The sequence below is a fragment of the Bombina bombina genome, chromosome 3, assembly GCF_027579735.1.
Source record: "Bombina bombina isolate aBomBom1 chromosome 3, aBomBom1.pri, whole genome shotgun sequence".
NCBI classification, from domain to species: domain Eukaryota; kingdom Metazoa; phylum Chordata; class Amphibia; order Anura; family Bombinatoridae; genus Bombina; species Bombina bombina.
In genome coordinates this window covers 1,284,773,936-1,284,794,464 of record NC_069501.1, presented here as the reverse complement: position 1 = coordinate 1,284,794,464, position 20,529 = coordinate 1,284,773,936, and the positions used below count along the sequence as shown (strand labels likewise).

Sequence of the window (20,529 nt, the reverse complement as noted above, 5' to 3'; positions counted from 1 at the left end):
TGTATATATATATAAAGTGTGTGTATGTGTGTGTGTGTGTATATATATATATATATATATATATATATACTGTATATTATTTGTATGTATTTATTTAACCTCGTCTCCTAGTCCTTCATGGTTTGCAAAGCTCTTACTCGCGAATTTAAGAAGTTAATGCGAGCAATGCACCTTTTTATTACATTTAACCTTCTAATTATGTAATGTTAGACCTAAAGCAAAGAAAAAAAAATTGAGACATTTTAAAAACATAACACAATTTTATTTTTTTCTGCAGCTAATTTGCAATGCAATATATTATAAAACTTTTAAAACTGCTTTACTCTCCAGTTAATCAACACATTGCAATATAGTTGGTGCATTAGTGCACCTGCCTAATTTAAAATTGAATTTCATTTCAAAATTACTTGCAGAAAAATATTCATTAAAAAAATCTCATCGCAGAAAGTGAAAAAAAGTTCTGCCCCTGGCTAACCTAACACACTGGCTGTGCACATCTGTGAGGGTTATTGTTATTTCTAATTCCTTCTGCTCTGAGATACCTGCGCAGTGATGGAGTATACAGAGTTAGCCAGGTCTGCAGCTGAGAAATTGTTATCGTACAGCAAAGATCAGAGCGGCTGGAAACTCTGCAAGAGAACTGTGAGTGAATCAACACGATCTAATAGTGTAACCGTGTGTTTAGCTAACAAGCTGATGTGTGTTTTCTTGTGCCAAACGTATGTCACAACGTCTTATGTTTAATACTGTTAATTATGACTGCACTCTGAGTTTTGTGACTTTGTGTGTGATAAGATATATTACATTGTATGCGAGTACGCTGTTATTTATGTATTACTCTTATTGGTTTTGCGATATACTGTGATGTGTTGCATGGGGCATCTGTGTTAAGCAGCTCATGGGATCCATTGAATTAAATTATAGTCTCTCACTCTATGCTATATTCTATTCTAGAGAGATAAAACTTTGCAGTGCTGTCCGATCATCTCACATACTGTGCTCTGTAATGACTCTTCTTTAATTGGAGTAGTGCCTTGTTTATCTCTCCGTAGTATCAGAGCTATATTAATTCAATGTCAATCCCCATGGTGAATGACAGGCTCATATTAGTGCACCTACCACGGCTTAGTGCTTTCTGACACCAGCTGTCAAATTGTGAGGTGAGTTATGGTGCCTCTTTATAACGAGTTCGTTTTTAACACTACTAAAAAAATATTATTTTGTTCAAGAATGTGTTTCACCTCATATTATGAGGTGAAACACATTCTTGAACAAAAGAATATTTTTTTTAGTGACAGGTTCCTAATTCAAAAATGTTATGCTGTGCAGTTTGTTAGATGTTCCTATATATTTATTTCACAATTGATATACAATGTTCAAAATGTTTTTAATCTAGAAATAAAAATGAAGCGCTTCAATGATGGAAGATAACTATATATATATATATATATATATATATATATATATATATATATATATATATATATGCTCCCACAGCCTCCCCACCGGCCTCCCATCATAGCCATTTCAGTTGCCTTTGCTGTATTTTACTGACCTATTTTATAATTGGTGGAATAAATGGTCTTATTTTGCTTTAAGCTCTTCTGTCAGGAGGACTTCCTTTTTTACTTACATACACATATATATTATAGTGGACTGGTCAGTATGTAGTTCATATAAAGGTATGCAATGGTCAGATTGTGACCACTGTATAGTCCTGCAGCAAATACTCAGTATGTAAAGTGCTGCAATAGTAAAGCAGTCCATCAAGAATGAAACCTGAAAGTGTAATATATATACACATATGATATAGATATGATATATTATATATATATATATTGATATATATATATATATATATATATATATTGATATATATATATGATATATATGTGAGATATATATATTATATATATATATTTTATATATATATATATATATATATATATATATATATATATATTATATAATTTTAAGCAATATATATATGTACAGTATGTATGTGTGTCTTTGTATCGGATCTTTAAAAACAGATTTTAAATCCATTTGTTAGGCCAGTGTGTGTGTGAAAGAGAATTGAACTTTTGTGATTCAGATAAAGAATGCAATTCATTACAATTACCTCCTATTATCAAATTGTGCTTTGTTCTTTTGGAATCCTTTGCTAAAGATTAAACCTAGGTTGGCTCAGGTGGACAAGGTTTAAAGGGACAGCCTAATCCAAATTAAACTTTCATGGTTCAGATAGGGCATGTAGTTTTTTAACAACTTTCCAATTTAACTTTTATCATCAAATTAGCTTTGTTTTCTTGGTATTCTTTGTTGAAAGATAAACCCAAATATTCTGATAAACTGATTTCTAAACCCTTAAAGGCTGCCTTTTATCTGAATGCATCTGATGGTTTCTCACAGCTAGGGGGCATTAGTTCATGTGTGCCATATAGATAAGATTGTGGTCACGCCCGTGGAGTTACTTACTACCGAGTACACAGTATCAAGTCCGCACACAGAAAAAAATAATTGCACACAAAGAAAAAAAATTAGAGGGAACATTGGTCTAAAGTGTCATTTGTTCATTAGCACAAATATCTAAAGTCCGACTTCTAAGAGTGTAGATAACAGAGATTAATTGCACAAACTAGTTTATACAATATCTAATTATCCCAGTATTAAAAATGCATATGACAGATTGAGTGCATTAGAGTGAAGTTTGTAGGCTGCATTCGTCTTGTGGTCTGGGAAGTGTATTTTAGGTGACTAATCATTTGTAGTATATTGTAGATGCTTATAATTAGCTATAAGTGTTCAATGCTGAGTATTCTACCTAAATAGCTATTGTGTTATAAATACTAGAAATGTGCTATAAATTATTGATGTAAAATCTAACCTCTCTTAATAATATCTGACTCCAGGTGACTTTAAATGGTCACCAAAATGTTCATAACTGCCGTGGGATTAGCTCTAAGGTTCCTTTACATCCCTGAGTCAAGGATGCTTAGGTAACCATATGTGGAAGGAACCTATATAATACGCAAGTATCCAGGCAGTTAGATCCATTATATGTGCTAGAGATCCTGTGGTATAACCACATATGGGAACTACTACAAAATGCATATACATAAATATATGTTACAAACAATTATAATTGCCTTTAAAGCACTGTGTAATCAAACTTATAGTGGCTAAATTTGCCTACTTTGGTTTGTGAATATATACCATCAGACTTAAAGTGGCTAATTATGCCCACTGCGGTTCATGACTAGATACCATCATAGAGTAATAGGACTGACTTTACGGTCATCAGTAAGTGATACCCAGCCTCTAATAGTGACATTTCTCTAGGCTTGATTCTTAGTCATTGGTTGTATTCCTTAGCTGTGTACCTAATTAAATTAGTGTGAAAACACATATAGAGTAGGTTGTGTCTGCCAAGTTGATCAATGCCATAGGCATACCATTCTAATGGAAAAAGCAAGTGGCACTTATACTACCTAATTTGATACTCTGGATAGTTCCATCCAAACATAGATTTAACCTCAATTGACCCGAGTCAGTAGTAAATCTACCCAATATGGACCATAGAGACAAATGAGAAACCTAATTGTGAGCAATCGGATAAAATGGATCTGTGTAAATCTTGTGATTCCATGCCTCTCTGCATAGGCTATGCATCTCTTGTATTGGATGCAAATAGGATTAGGGTCTCCTAAATGTCTTGTGGAACATAACCTGTCCCATATCTTTATAGTATACTTATTGTATGTCCTATATTTCTGTATGATACATAAATGTGTGGAAATATCTATGTCCAAATGATGCTATCTGAAATAGCTGTCCCTTCAAGGGATGGGGTTCTTGGTAGAAGGAGGGATACAGACATTATTAGACTACTTAATAAATTAATCTAATTCCAAAAAAGAGCAGTGGTCCCATTACAAGGGAAATATATCCAAAAGTATACTTAAATATTCTTAATTGGGCGGCACACCTTCTTTGATCCAAGAGGGAGACATAGATGTATATCGTAATCTGCACTTTTATCTAATTGTTGGTGACTCTGTGTACCTCAGTGCCCTTGGTGGTGTAGAGTCTGGGGCCAACTCATGTGTTAGTCCTCAGAATATGTACTTGATTGAGGCCTTTTGGATATAAACAATCTAAATTGAATATCCATCTTGACTCTCTAGCCTGGAGTTTCTTTTCATAGTCTCCACCTCTCCAGTTTTTTCTGACTTTTTGTATTCCCATGTAACTCAGATGTTAAATGTTACTGTTTGTATAGCGGTGTGTCAATATTTTTCTTTTCAATTAGGAGAATATGTTCTCTGATTCTGTACTTTAGAGGCCTGAATGTCTGTCCTATGTATTGCATCCCACATGGACATTGTATGAGGAAAATAACACCTCTGTCCTGGCATCTGATCAGATCTTTGATTACATATTTGTTTCCCAAGTTTGTTGAAATAAACTGACTAGCTTTTATCCCACATTTACATGCTTTACAGCTTGAGCAGGGAAAGAATCCTTTTAGTTTTTTGCCTAAAAAGTCCCTCTCATTACTTCTCATCATTTTTGGTATGCTAGTAGCTAGAGCATTTTTTAGGTTGTTTGTTTTCCTATATACAAACTTTGGATGATTGGTCAGATGTTCCCCAATTATATCATCCATTTTCAATAGTTACCAGTGTTTTCTAAAGATTCTCTCTATTATGTGCTTGTTTTCACTATATTCAGTGATCATTGGGACATTAATAGTCTCTTCTCCTAGTCCTTGGTTCATTTTATCTTTATATCTTAAGAGATCCTTTCTATCTGTATCCCTTACTTCATTAATTCTCTTATTCAGTTCATCTTCATCATACCCCCTTTCTATGAATCAGTTTTTCAAGGCAAGTGCTTGCTCTTCCCATGTATCTGGGTTCAAGCAATTCCTCTTAATTCTGAGCAATTGCCCTTTCGGTATGTTAGATATCCATTTCTCATGGTGACAGCTTAATTTATGAATATAGTTATTACTATCGACTTGTTTAAAGAATGTCGAAGTTTCTACAAAAAAATTCTAGACTTCTATTTATAAATCAAGGAAGTTTATCTCTTTCAGACTATATTTATAGGTGAATTTCAGATTAGCTTCATTCTGATTCATTATTTGTATAGTGTATATGAGATCTTCAAGTGTACCTTTCCATTTAATTATCTTTTAGAATCCCCAGTGTCCTAGCCTTAGATAACCTATTTTCAAGTTTTTTCTTGTAAACATTCACTGAGTTGTTATGTAACCTTTGATATGTAATAGTGTCTCCTAAAATCCTATTACTATCCTATTACTCTCTTTCTCATAGTCTATGTTCAACCCCTTAATGACCGGACCATTTTTCAATTTTCTTACCCTTAATGACAATGGCTATTTTTACATTTCTGCAGTGTTTGCGTTTAGCTGTAATTTTCCTCTTACTCGTTTACTGTACCCACACATATTATATACCGTTTTTCTCATCATTAAATGGACTTTCTAAAGATACCATTATTTTCATCATATCTTATAATTTACTAAAAAAAAAAAAGATAAAATATGAGGAAAAAATGGAAAAAAAACACACTTTTCTCTAACTTTGACCCCCAAAATCTGTTACACATCTACAATTACCAAAAAACACCCATGCTAAATAGTTTATAAATTTTGTCCTGAGTTTAGAAATACCCAATGTTTACACTTTCTTTGCTTTTTTTGCAATTTATGGGGCAATAAATACAAGTAGCACTTTGCTATTTCCAAACCACTTTTTTTCAAAATTAGCGCTAGTTACTTTGGAACCCTGATATCTGTCAGGAATCCCTGAATATCCCTTGACATGTATATATTTTGTTTTAGAAGACATCCCAAATTATTGATCTAGGCCATTTTGGTATATTTCATACCACCATTTCACCGCCAAATGCGATAAAAAAAAAAGGTTCACTTTTTCACAAATTTTGTCACAAACTTTAGGTTTCCCACTGAAATTATTTACAAACAGCTTCTGCAATTATGGCACAAATGGTTGTAAATGCTTCTCTGGGATCCCCTTTTTCATAAATAACAGACTTATATGGCTTTGTGGTTGCTTTTTGGTAATTAGAAGGCCGCTAAATGCCGCTGCGCACCACACGTGTTTTATGCGCAGGGGTGAAGGGGTTAATTAGGGAGCTTGTAGGGAGCTTGTAGGGTTAATTTTAGCTTTAGTGTAGTGTAGTAGACAACCCCAAGTATTGATCTAGGCCCATTTTGGTATATTTTATGCCACCATTTCACCGCCAAATGCGAGCAAAAAAAAAAAAAAAACTTTACATTTTTCACAATTTTAGGTTTCTCACTGAAATTATTTACAAACAGCTTGTGCTATTATGGCAGAAATTGTTGTAAAAGCTTCTCTGGGATCCCCTTTGTTCAGAAATAGCAGACATATGGATTTGGCGTTGCTTTTTGGTAATTAGAAGGCCGCTAAATGCTGCTGCGCACCACACTTGAATTATGCCAGCAGTGAAGGGGTTAAATTAGGTAGCTTGTAGGGAGCTTGCAGGGTTAATTTTAGAGATCAGCCTCCCACCTGACACATCCCACCCCCTGATCCCTCCCAAACAGCTCTCTTCCCTCCCCCACCCCACAATTGTTCCCGCCATCTTAAGTACTGGCAGAAAGTCTGCCAATACTAAATAAAAGAGTTTTTTTTTTTTTTTAAATAAAAATAATAAAATATTTTAGTTGTGATGGACCCCTGCCTTAGCACCAACCTCCCTGAATCCCCCCCTCCAGCTCTCTAACCCTCTACCCTACCTAATTACCGCCATCTTGGGTACTGGCTGCTGTCTGCCAGTACCCAGTTTGGCCCCACAAACCAAAGTATTTTAATTTTATTTATAACTTTTATTTTTATTTTTAATTATTTCTGTAGTGTAGCAGCCCCCCCACAATACCCCCACCCCTTCCCCCTCCCATATCCTTTTATATGTAAAAAAAAAATAACTTTTTTTTCCCCTTCCTTCCTTCATTGGTGTCAGTGTGGCTAATGTGCGCATGTGCACGTGCGCCCCCGTGCACGTGCATCGTGCACACGCGTGCACATCGTGCGTGCGCATCGTGCGTGCGCATCGTGCACGCACGCACACGCTCCCTCCTCCCACCCGGACAACGGCTCTCTCTGCATCTGAGGCTTGTAAAGGGGTATTGCAGGATGCCTCCATATCGAGGCATCACTGCAATACCCTCAGAGCTGCTGGAAGCGATTGTGATCACTTCCAACACTCTGTTAGACAACTGACGTACCAGGTACGTCTATTGTCATTAACAGTTAGTTTTTGCATTGTCATTAAGGGGTTGTCTGCCGGTTTTATGATTATATTGTGATTTTTTTTGCGTTTTTTGATGATATCAATTTGTGATTTGGAGAGGTTGTGTTTAAAATGTTTTAGACTACTGTGTCTTATGTTTCTGATATAATTGCATACTACTATTTCAAAAGTCTCGATTGCATTGCCCTTACTACTAATTGGGTAAAAGGTCGATTTTGATTTCAAACCTGTATGTTTAAAACTATTGTGTGTGGTTCCTGTCCCATATTCAATACCTATTGCAGAATTATTCTCAAAGGAAGATTTCATGAAAAATCTTTTCATTGTCAGTTTCCTGACAAACTCTTTAACATTCACAAATGTCTGGAATTTATCTAGACTCCTTGAAGGGTCAAAACTAAATCCAAAGTTAGTATAGAACTCTCTTTATCTGATAGTTTCTTAGAGCTAAGATTGTATATGCCTTTATTAGCAGGAACTTGGGTATCTATGTAAATAGATGTAGATTTGGAGGTGTTAACTTGCTTGTTTCTATACTTCGATCTATTTACTTTCACACCCCCTCTCTTCCCTCTATGGGACTTCTTAGTGGACCTATGGATCAACAGTTTTTATTTTTGATATAATGCTCACTCTTTCCCTGGGTGCTGATTGATTTATCCCTAAAATAAATATTTTTGCGTTAGATAATTTTTCAACACTACCAGATTGGGATCTATTATCGAGAACTAGATTTACTGGATTATCATCTTCACTGCACCATACCAAGTTAAAAGCATTAGAATTGACATCAATTTTCATTTATATTTGTTATATTGGAACACACACAGAAACACATTTGGATTTCCAGCATACAGCCATCTAACTTATCCTAGGTGCACCTAGCATTTGGCCTTTTTTATTTGCCCCATCTGGGTGATAATACATTTGATCTGCCTGGCAGTTTATAGTAGCCAGAGTTCAATCTTCGTTTTGGTTTTATTTTCATTTTTATATTAAGTTTTAGGAATTGACGTTTACTGCCTTTTAATGTAATTTAGCGATCTATGAGCACTAATATATTGAGATCTCTTTTTAGTTATGTATTGATTGTTTAATAAATATGCTTTTGTTTTGTACATCCTCTTAGGTGCTTTAATATTCTGTTGGTAAATATTAGTTCATTTTTAGTGTGAGTTAGAACACCCTTATATTAGAGCGACAGAGGTTGTGTTTTTAAGTTCTAAGCGCTTTTAATCTCTCTTAATCTGACTATTCCTTATTAATTCTAGCAGAGATTATAGCAGCTAAGGAGCGGGTTGAAATTGTTTGGTCATTGGCCATTTATGCAGTGGATTTACACTTTCTCTTTATCTTTTGGGTCATCTTATTAACATTTTAGGTAACCCCCCACCTTCACACACTTCATTTAGGATTAGAATTAGAGAGTTATTCTAGTTATATTAGCACTCCACAGATCATTCACATACTTTCAAATGGAGTTTCTTAGGTCACTGAGACCAGATATAACCTTATACATATTACATTTATCTACCAATAACTCCACTGGCTAAGACATTATGGATATTACATCCATCTTTAAAGACCTAGAGAAGTTACTGATCTCGGAGGTCAAATATAAAGCTGAAATTTCTTATTTTAAAAAATGTCTAGAATTGAATTTAACCTAATGGCCTAATAATGAAAAAAAGACTGCACTTTCCAATTATTAGAACCCAAGTTTGCAGCGAAGTGGGCAAATATACTTAGACACCTCAAAATAATTAATTAGACTAATCATTGAATATAGAGAAACACTGACCATTAATTTAGACACAGCTCTACAATAGAACCTATAGATATAAGAAAAGGCAATCTCGTTAAAAAAAAGTAAAGAAGATAAAAGAAAATTATCTATAAGAAATCAAGGAAACTAAATAGAGAACTAGAAAACCAGAGTTAATCCATACTCCAGCAAGCAGACACAGAAATGATAGAAGTCTTAGAAGACAATACAGATAGTAAGGATACAAACATTAAAGACATAGAGGACAATAACCAAAATAAATGGATAAAAAGTATCATATAATAGAAGAAAGAAATACATAGGAAACTCTGATCCAATTAGATATCCCCAACAATAAATATGACTCAAATCACTATAAGAGACAAGAATACTGCAATCCACATAGGACAAACGTTAACTACAACAATCGGGTTGAGAGTTATCAAAGAGAGCCACGCAATTCTAATGCTAATTCCAATTCCAATTTTAATAGATTCAATAGAAGCAAGGATAGCCACTGGAGCAATTACAATAGAGCCTATAATAACAATTTTAACAATCAGCATAGATATAATAATAGACGTTACAACTATCAGGACGATTACCAGGACTATAACAACGAATACCATAGTCCACAGTAATATCCCTCAAGCAGATACACACAAGGTACAAGGAGAACTCCCTTCCATGACAATAGAGAAGAAAGACATATAGTTCACCATAATAGATATTCAAGAGACCATTTTAAACCAAAAACTAGAAATAGACAGATTGAAGACTATACAACTACTGAACTAAATCAACAACCTAAGGTACCTCAATGGAGAGAAAGACATCTTAACTCACAAAATAGATACACGCACATAGAACAAGATGAAAACATTCATAGACGAGTAGAGACAACCCAAGGAAGAGAAATGCAAGACATTAGAAATAACTCAAATGGAGAACAAGACATCACCCTAGCTTCAATATCAAAAAAAGTTTTTTAGGGGTAAGTCAATCAGTACCCAGGGAAAGAGTGAGCATTTTATCAAAGAGAAAAATGTAGATCCATAGGTTCACATGGTGCTAATTCCACAAAGAAGTCCCATAGAGGGAAGAGAGGGGGTGTGAAAGTAAATAGATCTAAGTATAGAAACAAGCAAGGTAACACCTCCAAATCTACATCTATGGTACATAGAGACATAGATACCCAATTTCCTGCTAATAAAGAAATATGCAATCTTAGCTCTAAGAAACTATCAGTTAAAGAGTTCTATACTTAACTTTGGGCTTAGTTTTGCCCCTTCAAGGAGTCTAGATAAATTCCAGACATTTGTGAATGTTAAAGAGTTTGTCAGGAAACTGACATTGAAAAGATTTTTCATGAAATCTCCCTTTGAGAATAATTCTGCAATAGGTAGTGAATATGGGACAGGAACCACACACGATAGTTTTAAATATACAGGTTTGAAATCAAAATCGACCTTTTACCCAATTAGTAGTAAGGGCAATGCAATTGAGACTTTTGAAACGGTAGTATGCAATGATATCAGAAACAGAAAACACAGTAGTCCAAAAAAATTTAAACACAACCTCTCCAAATCACAAATTGATACAATCGAAAAATATCACAATATAATGATAAAACCGGCAGACAAAGGGAGTGGCATAGTGATTTTAAACAAAGTAGACTTTGAGAAAGAGAGTAATAGGATTTTAGGAGACACTATTACATATAAAAGAATACATAACAACCCAGCAAATGTTTACAAGAAAAAAATGTGAAAATATTTTATCTAAGGCTAAGACGCTGGGAATTCCAAACGATAAAGAAATGAATTTTTTAGGAGTTAAACATCCAATTACCCTAGTGTTCTACTACCTTCCAAAGATCCACAAGTCTTTATTTAATACACCAGGGAGACCAATAATCTCCAGCATAGGGTCATTGTTGTGTAATATTTCTGAGTATGTGGATAAACACTTACAGAAGTATGTGGTGAGCTTTCCTTCTCATTGAAATACTCACACATCCTAAGGATTTTAGATAACCTACCCTGGGATGACAAGTACATAATGGCCACATGTGATGTGGCATTGCTCTACACAAGCATCCCACACAAAGGGTTTAATGCCATTAGACAATTCTTACAGAAAGCTAGAGATACCTAGTACAAAATCTGAGTTCATTTTGGACAGTATCGAGTATATTCTTACTCATAAATATTATAGACAGATATGTGGGATGGCTATGGGGACCAGGTTCGCGCCTAGCTATGCAAATCGATACATGGGTAAATGGGAGCAAGTCTTTTGGGACTCCTGCCCAGTTAGCGTAGACCTGGTCCTATACAAGAGATACACAGACAATATCATAATTATATGGAAAGGTACACTCGAAGATCTCATATACACTATACAAATAATGAATCAAAATGAAGCTAATCTGAAATTCACCTATGAATATAGTCTGAAAGAGATAAACTTCCTTGATTTACAAATAGAAGTAAAGAATGGGCTAGTAGAAACTTCGACATTAAAGAAGTCGATAGTAATAACTATATTCATAAATTAAGCTGTCACCATGAGAAATGGAAATCTAACATACCAAAAGGGCAATTGCTCAGAATTAAGAGGAATTGCTTGAACCCAGATACATGGGAAGAGCAAGCACTTACCTTGAAAAACTGATTCATAGAAAGAGGGTATGACAAAGATGAACTGAATAAGAGAATTAATGAAGTAAGGGATACAGTTAGAAAGGATCTCTAAAGATAAATGAACCAAGGACTAGGAGAAGAGACTATTAACGTCCCAATTATCACTGAATATAGTGAAAACAAGCACATTATAGAGAGAATCTTTAGAAAACACTGGTAACTATTGAAAATGGATGATATAATTGGGGAACATCTGACCAATCAACCAAAGTTTGTATATAGGAAAACAAACAACCTAAAAAATGCTCTAGCTCCTAGCATACTGAAAATTATGAGAAGTAATGAGAGGGACTTTTAGGCAAAAGACTAAAAGGATTCTTTCCCTGCTTGAGCTGTAAAGCATGTAAATGCGGGATAAAAGCTAGTCAGTTTATTTCAACAAACTCAGGAACCAAATATGTAATCAACAATCTGATCGGATGCCAGGACAGAAGGGTTATTTACCTCATACAATGCTCATGTGGGATGCAATACATAGGACAGACATCCAGGCCTCTAAAGTACAGAATCAGAGAACATATTCTCCTAATTGAAAAGAACAATATAGTCTTTTGGGACAATATAGTCTTTTGGGACTCCTGCCCAGTTAGCGCAGACCTGGTCCTATACAAGAGATACACAGACAATATCATAATTATATGGAAAGGTACACTCGAAGATCTCATATACACTATACAAATAATTAATCAAAATGAAGCTAATCTGAAATTCACCTATGAATATAGTCTGAAAGAGATAAACTTCCTTGATTTACAAATAGAAGTAAAGAATGGGCTAGTAGAAACTTCGACATTAAAGAAGTCGATAGTAATAACTATATTCATAAATTAAGCTGTCACCATGAGAAATGGAAATCTAACATACCAAAAGGGCAATTGCTCAGAATTAAGAGGAATTGCTTGAACCCAGATACATGGGAAGAGCAAGCACTTACCTTGAAAAACTGATTCATAGAAAGAGGGTATGACAAAGATGAACTGAATAAGAGAATTAATGAAGTAAGGGATACAGTTAGAAAGGATCTCTAAAGATAAATGAACCAAGGACTAGGAGAAGAGACTATTAACGTCCCAATTATCACTGAATATAGTGAAAACAAGCACATTATAGAGAGAATCTTTAGAAAACACTGGTAACTATTGAAAATGGATGATATAATTGGGGAACATCTGACCAATCAACCAAAGTTTGTATATAGGAAAACAAACAACCTAAAAAATGCTCTAGCTCCTAGCATACTGAAAATTATGAGAAGTAATGAGAGGGACTTTTAGGCAAAAGACTAAAAGGATTATTTCCCTGCTTGAGCTGTAAAGCATGTAAATGCGGGATAAAAGCTAGTCAGTTTATTTCAACAAACTCAGGAACCAAATATGTAATCAACAATCTGATCGGATGCCAGGACAGAAGGGTTATTTACCTCATACAATGCTCATGTGGGATGCAATACATAGGACAGACATCCAGGCCTCTAAAGTACAGAATCAGAGAACATATTCTCCTAATTGAAAAGAACAATATAGTCTTTTGGGACAATATAGTCTTTTGGGACTCCTGCCCAGTTAGCGCAGACCTGGTCCTATACAAGAGATACACAGACAATATCATAATTATATGGAAAGGTACACTCGAAGATCTCATATACACTATACAAATAATGAATCAAAATGAAGCTAATCTGAAATTCACCTATGAATATAGTCTGAAAGAGATAAACTTCCTTGATTTACAAATAGAAGTAAAGAATGGGCTAGTAGAAACTTCGACATTAAAGAAGTCGATAGTAATAACTATATTCATAAATTAAGCTGTCACCATGAGAAATGGAAATCTAACATACCAAAAGGGCAATTGCTCAGAATTAAGAGGAATTGCTTGAACCCAGATACATGGGAAGAGCAAGCACTTACCTTGAAAAACTGATTAATAGAAAGGGGGTATGACAAAGATGAACTGAATAAGAGAATTAATGAAGTAAGGGATACAGTTAGAAAGGATCTCTAAAGATAAAATGAACCAAGGACTAGGAGAAGAGACTATTAACGTCCCAATTATCACTGAATATAGTGAAAACAAGCACATTATAGAGAGAATCTTTAGAAAACACTGGTAACTATTGAAAATGGATGATATAATTGGGGAACATCTGACCAATCAACCAAAGTTTGTATATAGGAAAACAAACAACCTAAAAAATGCTCTAGCTCCTAGCATACCGAAATTTATGAGAAGTAATGAGAGGGATTTTTTAGGCAAAAGACTAAAAGGATTCTTTCCCTGCTTGAGCTATAAAGCATGTAAATGCGGGATAAAAGCTAATCAGTTTATTTCAACAAACTCAGGAACCAAATATGTAATCAACGATCTGATCGGATGCCAGGACAGAAGGGTTTTTTACCTCATACAATGCCCATGTGGGATGCAATACATAGGACAGACATCCAGGCCTCTAAAGTACAGAATCAGAGAACATATTCTCCTAATTGAAAAGAACAATATAGACACACCGCTATACAAACACATTTCACTGAAACACCATGGTAACAAACATCTGAGTTACATGGGAATACAAAAAGTCAGAGAAAACTGGAGAGGTGGAGACTATGAAAAGAAACTCCAGGCTAGAGATCCAAGATGGATATTCAATTTAGATTGTTTATATTCAAAAGGCCTCAATCAAAAAGAAGATCAAGTGCATCTTCTGGAGGACTAAAACATGAGTTGGCCCCAGACTCTACACCACCAAGGGCACTGAGATACACATAGTCACCAACAATTAGATAGAAGTGCAGATTACGATATACATCTATGTCTCCCTCTTGGATCAAAGAAGGTGTGTGGCCCAATTAAGAATATTTAAGAATACTTTTGGATATATTTCCCTTGTAATGGACCACTGCTCTTTTTTGGAATTAAATTAATATATCAAGTAGTCCAATAATGTCTGTATCCTACTAAGACCCCCATCCCTTGAAGGAACAGCTATTTCAGATGGCATCATTTGGACATAGATATATCCACACATTAAGTATCATACAGAAATATAGGACATACAATAAGTATACTATAAAGATATGAGATAGGTTATGTCCCACAAGACATTTAGGAGGCCCTAATCCTATTTGCATCCAATAAAAGAGATGCATAGCCTATGCAGGGAGGCATGGCATCACAAGATTTACACAGATCCATTTTATCTGGTTATTAGGTTTCTCATTTGTCTCTATGGTCTATATTGGGCAGATTCACTACTGTCTCTGGTCAATTGAGGTTAAATCTATGTTTGGATGGAACTATCCAGAGTATCAAATTAGGTAGTATAAGTGCCACTTGCTTTTGCCATTAGATTGGTATGCCTATGGCATTTATCAATTTGGCAGACACAACCTATTCTATATGTGCTTTAATTTAATGAGGTACACAGCCAAGGAATACAACCGATGACACAGAATCAAGCCTAGAGAAATTTCACTATTAATATTTCCATTAATAGCGGGAGTTATATGACCAACAGATATTCTGAGCATATATCACTAGGCTAAAGATGGAATAGAGCAGTGTCATTATCCAATGTAGCCATTATTTGTAAGTGTAATCTTAATTTTCATTCAGGTAGGTTTAGCGAGGATTGTTTTAACACAGAAGTGACGTACATTGGTGACGTCACTTCCGGTTTCTCATCCGATATTCATACGACAAATGAACAATAGGATAAGGAGATACACATTATATATACATTATATATAAATTATATACACATTATATACATTATATATATATATATATATATACATACATACACACACACACATATATGGATTGAAGACTCAACCATATTAAAACACATGTAAACCACATGGCATTGTTATTGTTGATATGAAACCGGAAGATGACGCTATTTCCGGTTACTAAGACAATGATGCTAGCACAGAGAAAGGGGAAGAAAATATAGTGTGACACAGGATATGACATCACAGAATAGGATTTTGGTGCCCAACAATCAGTTAAAACAGAGCCAATTCTGATTCATGTACAATGTATATAAGGACACCAATAATGAACCCATCTAGTCTTGAGAAAGGCCCCATTCAAGGGCCGAAATGCGTTGACATATTGGTAAGCTGAATTTCAATCTTTTATAGTGTTCTCTAGTGGTATTGCACTATTTGTTATGTTTTTACAGATCTCCTGCTGGAACCGATGTATTTTCACTAGAGGATTGTTTATACCCATTTTTGGACACATTTTTCACTATTTTTCTTCATCTGGAGAGTTTTGTTTTTTTTTCACCATTTTACATTTGTTTATTGGCCACTTAATTATTTTTCATTTTAATTTTAATTTTTTCATTATTTTGGATTAATTTTTATTTTTTGCGTTAGATAATTTTTCAACACTACCCATTGGGATCTATTATCTAGAACTGGATTTACTGGATTATCATCTTCACTGCACCATACCAAGTTAAGAGCATCAGAATTGACATCAATTTTATTTATATTTGTTATATTGGAACACACACAAAGACACACATTTGGATTTCCAGCATACAGCCATCTAACTTATCCTAGGTGCACCTAGCGTTTGGCTTTTTTTTTGCCCCATCTGGGCAATTATACATTTGATCTGCCTGGCAGTTTAGAGTAGCCAGAGTTTGATCTTCATTTTGTTTTTATTTTCATTTTTATATTAAGTGTTAGGAATTGATGTTTACTGCCTTTTAATGTATTTTAGTCATCTATGAGCACTAATATATCGAGATCTCTTTTTATTTATGTATTAATTGTTTAATAAATATGGTTTTGTTTTGTACATCCTCTTAGGCGCTTTCATATTCTGTTGGTAAATATTAGTTCATTTTTAGGGTGAGCTAAAACACCCTTATATTAGAGCAACAGAGGCTGTGTTTTTAAGTTCTAAGCGCTTTTAATCTCTCTTAATCTGACTTTTACAATCTTGCACACAGCCAGAAAAACACTAATTCATGTGTGCCATATAGATTACATTATGCTCACTCCCATGCACAACAGCCAGACAGTACTAGTTCATGTGTGACATATAGATAAAATTGTTGGTATTAAAGAATAAACATTTTCAAGTACACTGTCCTTTTGAACTTCATTAGACCCCTTCAAGTCTCCTTATACAAAACCTCCCAATGTCAAATAAACAACTTTATTTTCATTTGACAGCTGAACGATAAACTGAGAGATGTTGACTTTACCACCTTGTCTGGGGATAAGATCTCCTTTACTAATGAAAGGGATGTGCCAGGACTTTATGAGATTATAAACTGGGTTGTGACGTCTGATTTTGACATTTCTGCCAATAAAGTTGGCATATTTAACCCCTCTGCTCCTGCTGGACAACAACTTGCTATCAACAATGAAGATATTCACTGGAACTCTCAAGTGCTTCTGGTATTATTAATTGATTGAATATAATTTCTCTGTGCACCAGATACATATGTTATTAGTTTATATTACAGATACATATGTTATTTGTTTATATTACAGATACATATGTTATTAGTTTATATTACAGATAGATATGTTATTAGTTTATATTACAGATAGATATGTTATTTTTTTATATTACAGATAGATATGTTATTAGTTTATATTACAGATACATATGTTATTAGTTTATATTACAGATACATATGTTATTAGTTTATATTACAGATACATATGTTATTAGTTTATATTACAGATACATATGTTATTAGTTTATATTACAGATAGATACATATGTTATTAGTTTATATTACAGATACATATGTTATTAGTTTATATTACAGATACATATGTTATTAGTTTATATTACAGATACATATGTTATTAGTTTATATTACAGAAGATACATATGTTATTAGTTTATATTACAGATACATATGTTATTAGTTTATATTACAGATACATATGTTATTAATTTATATTACAGATAGATACATATGTTATTAGTTTATATTACAGATAGATATGTTATTAGTTTATATTACAGATACATATGTTATTAGTTTATATTACAGATAGATATGTTATTAGTTTATATTACAGATACATATGTTATTAGGTTATATTACAGACAGATACATATGTTATTAGTTTATATTACAGATAGATATGTTATTAGTTTATATTACACATACATATGTTATTAGTTTATATTACAGATAGATATGTTATTAGTTTATATTACAGATACATATGTTATTAGTTTATATTACAGATAGATATGTTATTAGTTTATATTACAGATAGATACATATGTTATTAGGTTATATTACAGATACATATGTTAGTTTATATTACAGATACATATGTTATTAGTTTATATTACAGATAGATATGTTATTAATTTATATTACAGATACATATGTTATTAGTTTATATTACAGATACATATGTTATTAGTTTATATTACAGATAGATATGTTATTAGTTTATATTACAGATACATATGTTATTAGTTTATATTACAGATAGATATGTTATTAGTTTATATTACAGATACATATGTTATTAGTTTATATTACAGATAGATACATATGTTATTAGTTTATATTACAGATACATATGTTATTAGTTTATATTACAGATAGATATGTTATTAGTTTATATTACAGATACATATGTTATTAGGTTATATTACAGACAGATACATATGTTATTAGTTTATATTACAGATACATATGTTATTAGTTTATATTACAGATAGATACATATGTTATTAGTTTATATTACAGATACATATGTTATTAGTTTATATTACACATACATATGTTATTAGTTTATATTACAGATAGATATGTTATTAGTTTATATTACAGATACATATGTTATTAGTTTATATTACAGATACATATGTTATTAGTTTATATTACAGATAGATATGTTATTAGTTTATATTACAGATAGATACATATGTTATTAGGTTATATTACAGATACATATGTTAGTTTATATTACAGATACATATGTTATTAGTTTATATTACAGATAGATATGTTATTAATTTATATTACAGATACATATGTTATTAGTTTATATTACAGATACATATGTTATTAGTTTATATTACAGATAGATATGTTATTAGTTTATATTACAGATACATATGTTATTAGTTTATATTACAGATAGATATGTTATTAGTTTATATTACAGATACATATGTTATTAGTTTATATTACAGATAGATACATATGTTATTAGTTTATATTACAGATACATATGTTATTAGTTTATATTACAGATAGATACATATGTTATTAGTTTATATTACAGATACATATGTTATTAGTTTATATTACAGATACATATGTTATTAGTTTATATTACAGATAGATACATATGTTATTAGCTTATATTACAGTTAGATACATATGTTATTAGTTTATATTACAGATAGATACATATGTTATTAGTTTATATTACAGATACATATGTTATTAGTTTATATTACAGATACATATGTTATTAGTTTATATTACAGATAGATACATATGTTATTAGTTTATATTACAGATAGATATGTTATTAGTTTATATTACAGATACATATGTTATTAGTTTATATTACAGATAGATACATATGTTATTAGGTTATATTACAGATGCATATGTTATTAGTTTATATTACAGATAGATACATATGTTATTAGTTTATATTACAGATACATATGTTATTAATTTATATTACAGATAGATACATATGTTATTAGTTTATATTACAGATACATATGTTATTAGTTTATATTACAGATACATATGTTATTAGTTTATATTACAGATACATATGTTATTAGTTTATATTGCAGATAGATACATATGTTATTAGTTTATATTACAGATACATATGTTATTAGTTTATATTACAGATACATATGTTATTAGTTTATATTACAGATACATATGTTATTAATTTATATTACAGATAGATACATATGTTATTAGTTTATATTACAGATAGATGTGTTATTAGTTTATATTACAGATACATATGTTATTAGTTTATATTACAGATACATATGTTATTAGTTTATATTACAGATAGATATGTTATTAGTTTATATTACAGATAGATACATATGTTATTAGGTTATATTACAGATACATATGTTATTAGTTTATATTACAGATAGATACATATGTTATTAGTTTATATTACAGATACATATGTTATTAGTTTATATTACAGATAGATACATATGTTATTAGTTTATATTACAGATAGATATGTTATTAGTTTATATTACAGATACATATGTTATTAGTTTATATTACAGATAGATACATATGTTATTAGGTTATATTACAGATACATATGTTATTAGTTTATATTACAGATAGATACATATGTTATTAGTTTATATTACAGATACATATGTTATTAGTTTATATTACAGATAGATACATATGTTAGTAGTTTATATTACAGATAGATATGTTATTAGTTTATATTACAGATACATATGTTATTAGTTTATATTACAGATACATATGTTATTAGGTTATATTACAGATACATATGTTATTAGTTTATATTACAGATAGATACATATGTTATTAGTTTATATTACAGATACATATGTTATTAATTTATATTACAGATAGATACATATGTTATTAGTTTATATTACAGATACATATGTTATTAGTTTATATTACAGATACATATGTTATTAGTTTATATTACAGATAGATACATATGTTATTAGTTTATATTA

At 32.1% G+C, this 20,529-nt stretch overlaps 1 protein-coding gene across 1 annotated transcript in view; it reads left to right on the top strand.

Moving 5' to 3' along the window:
• Positions 1 to 552: 552 nt before the first annotated feature.
• LOC128652758 (vomeronasal type-2 receptor 26) overlaps positions 553 to 20,529 on the top strand; it is a 135,765-nt gene continuing 115,788 nt past the window's right edge. The window contains exons 1-2 of the mRNA XM_053705689.1: positions 553 to 642; positions 16,992 to 17,221. Coding sequence (XP_053561664.1) covers positions 553 to 642; positions 16,992 to 17,221 — 320 coding nt within the window. The remainder of the gene's footprint in view (positions 643 to 16,991; positions 17,222 to 20,529) is intronic.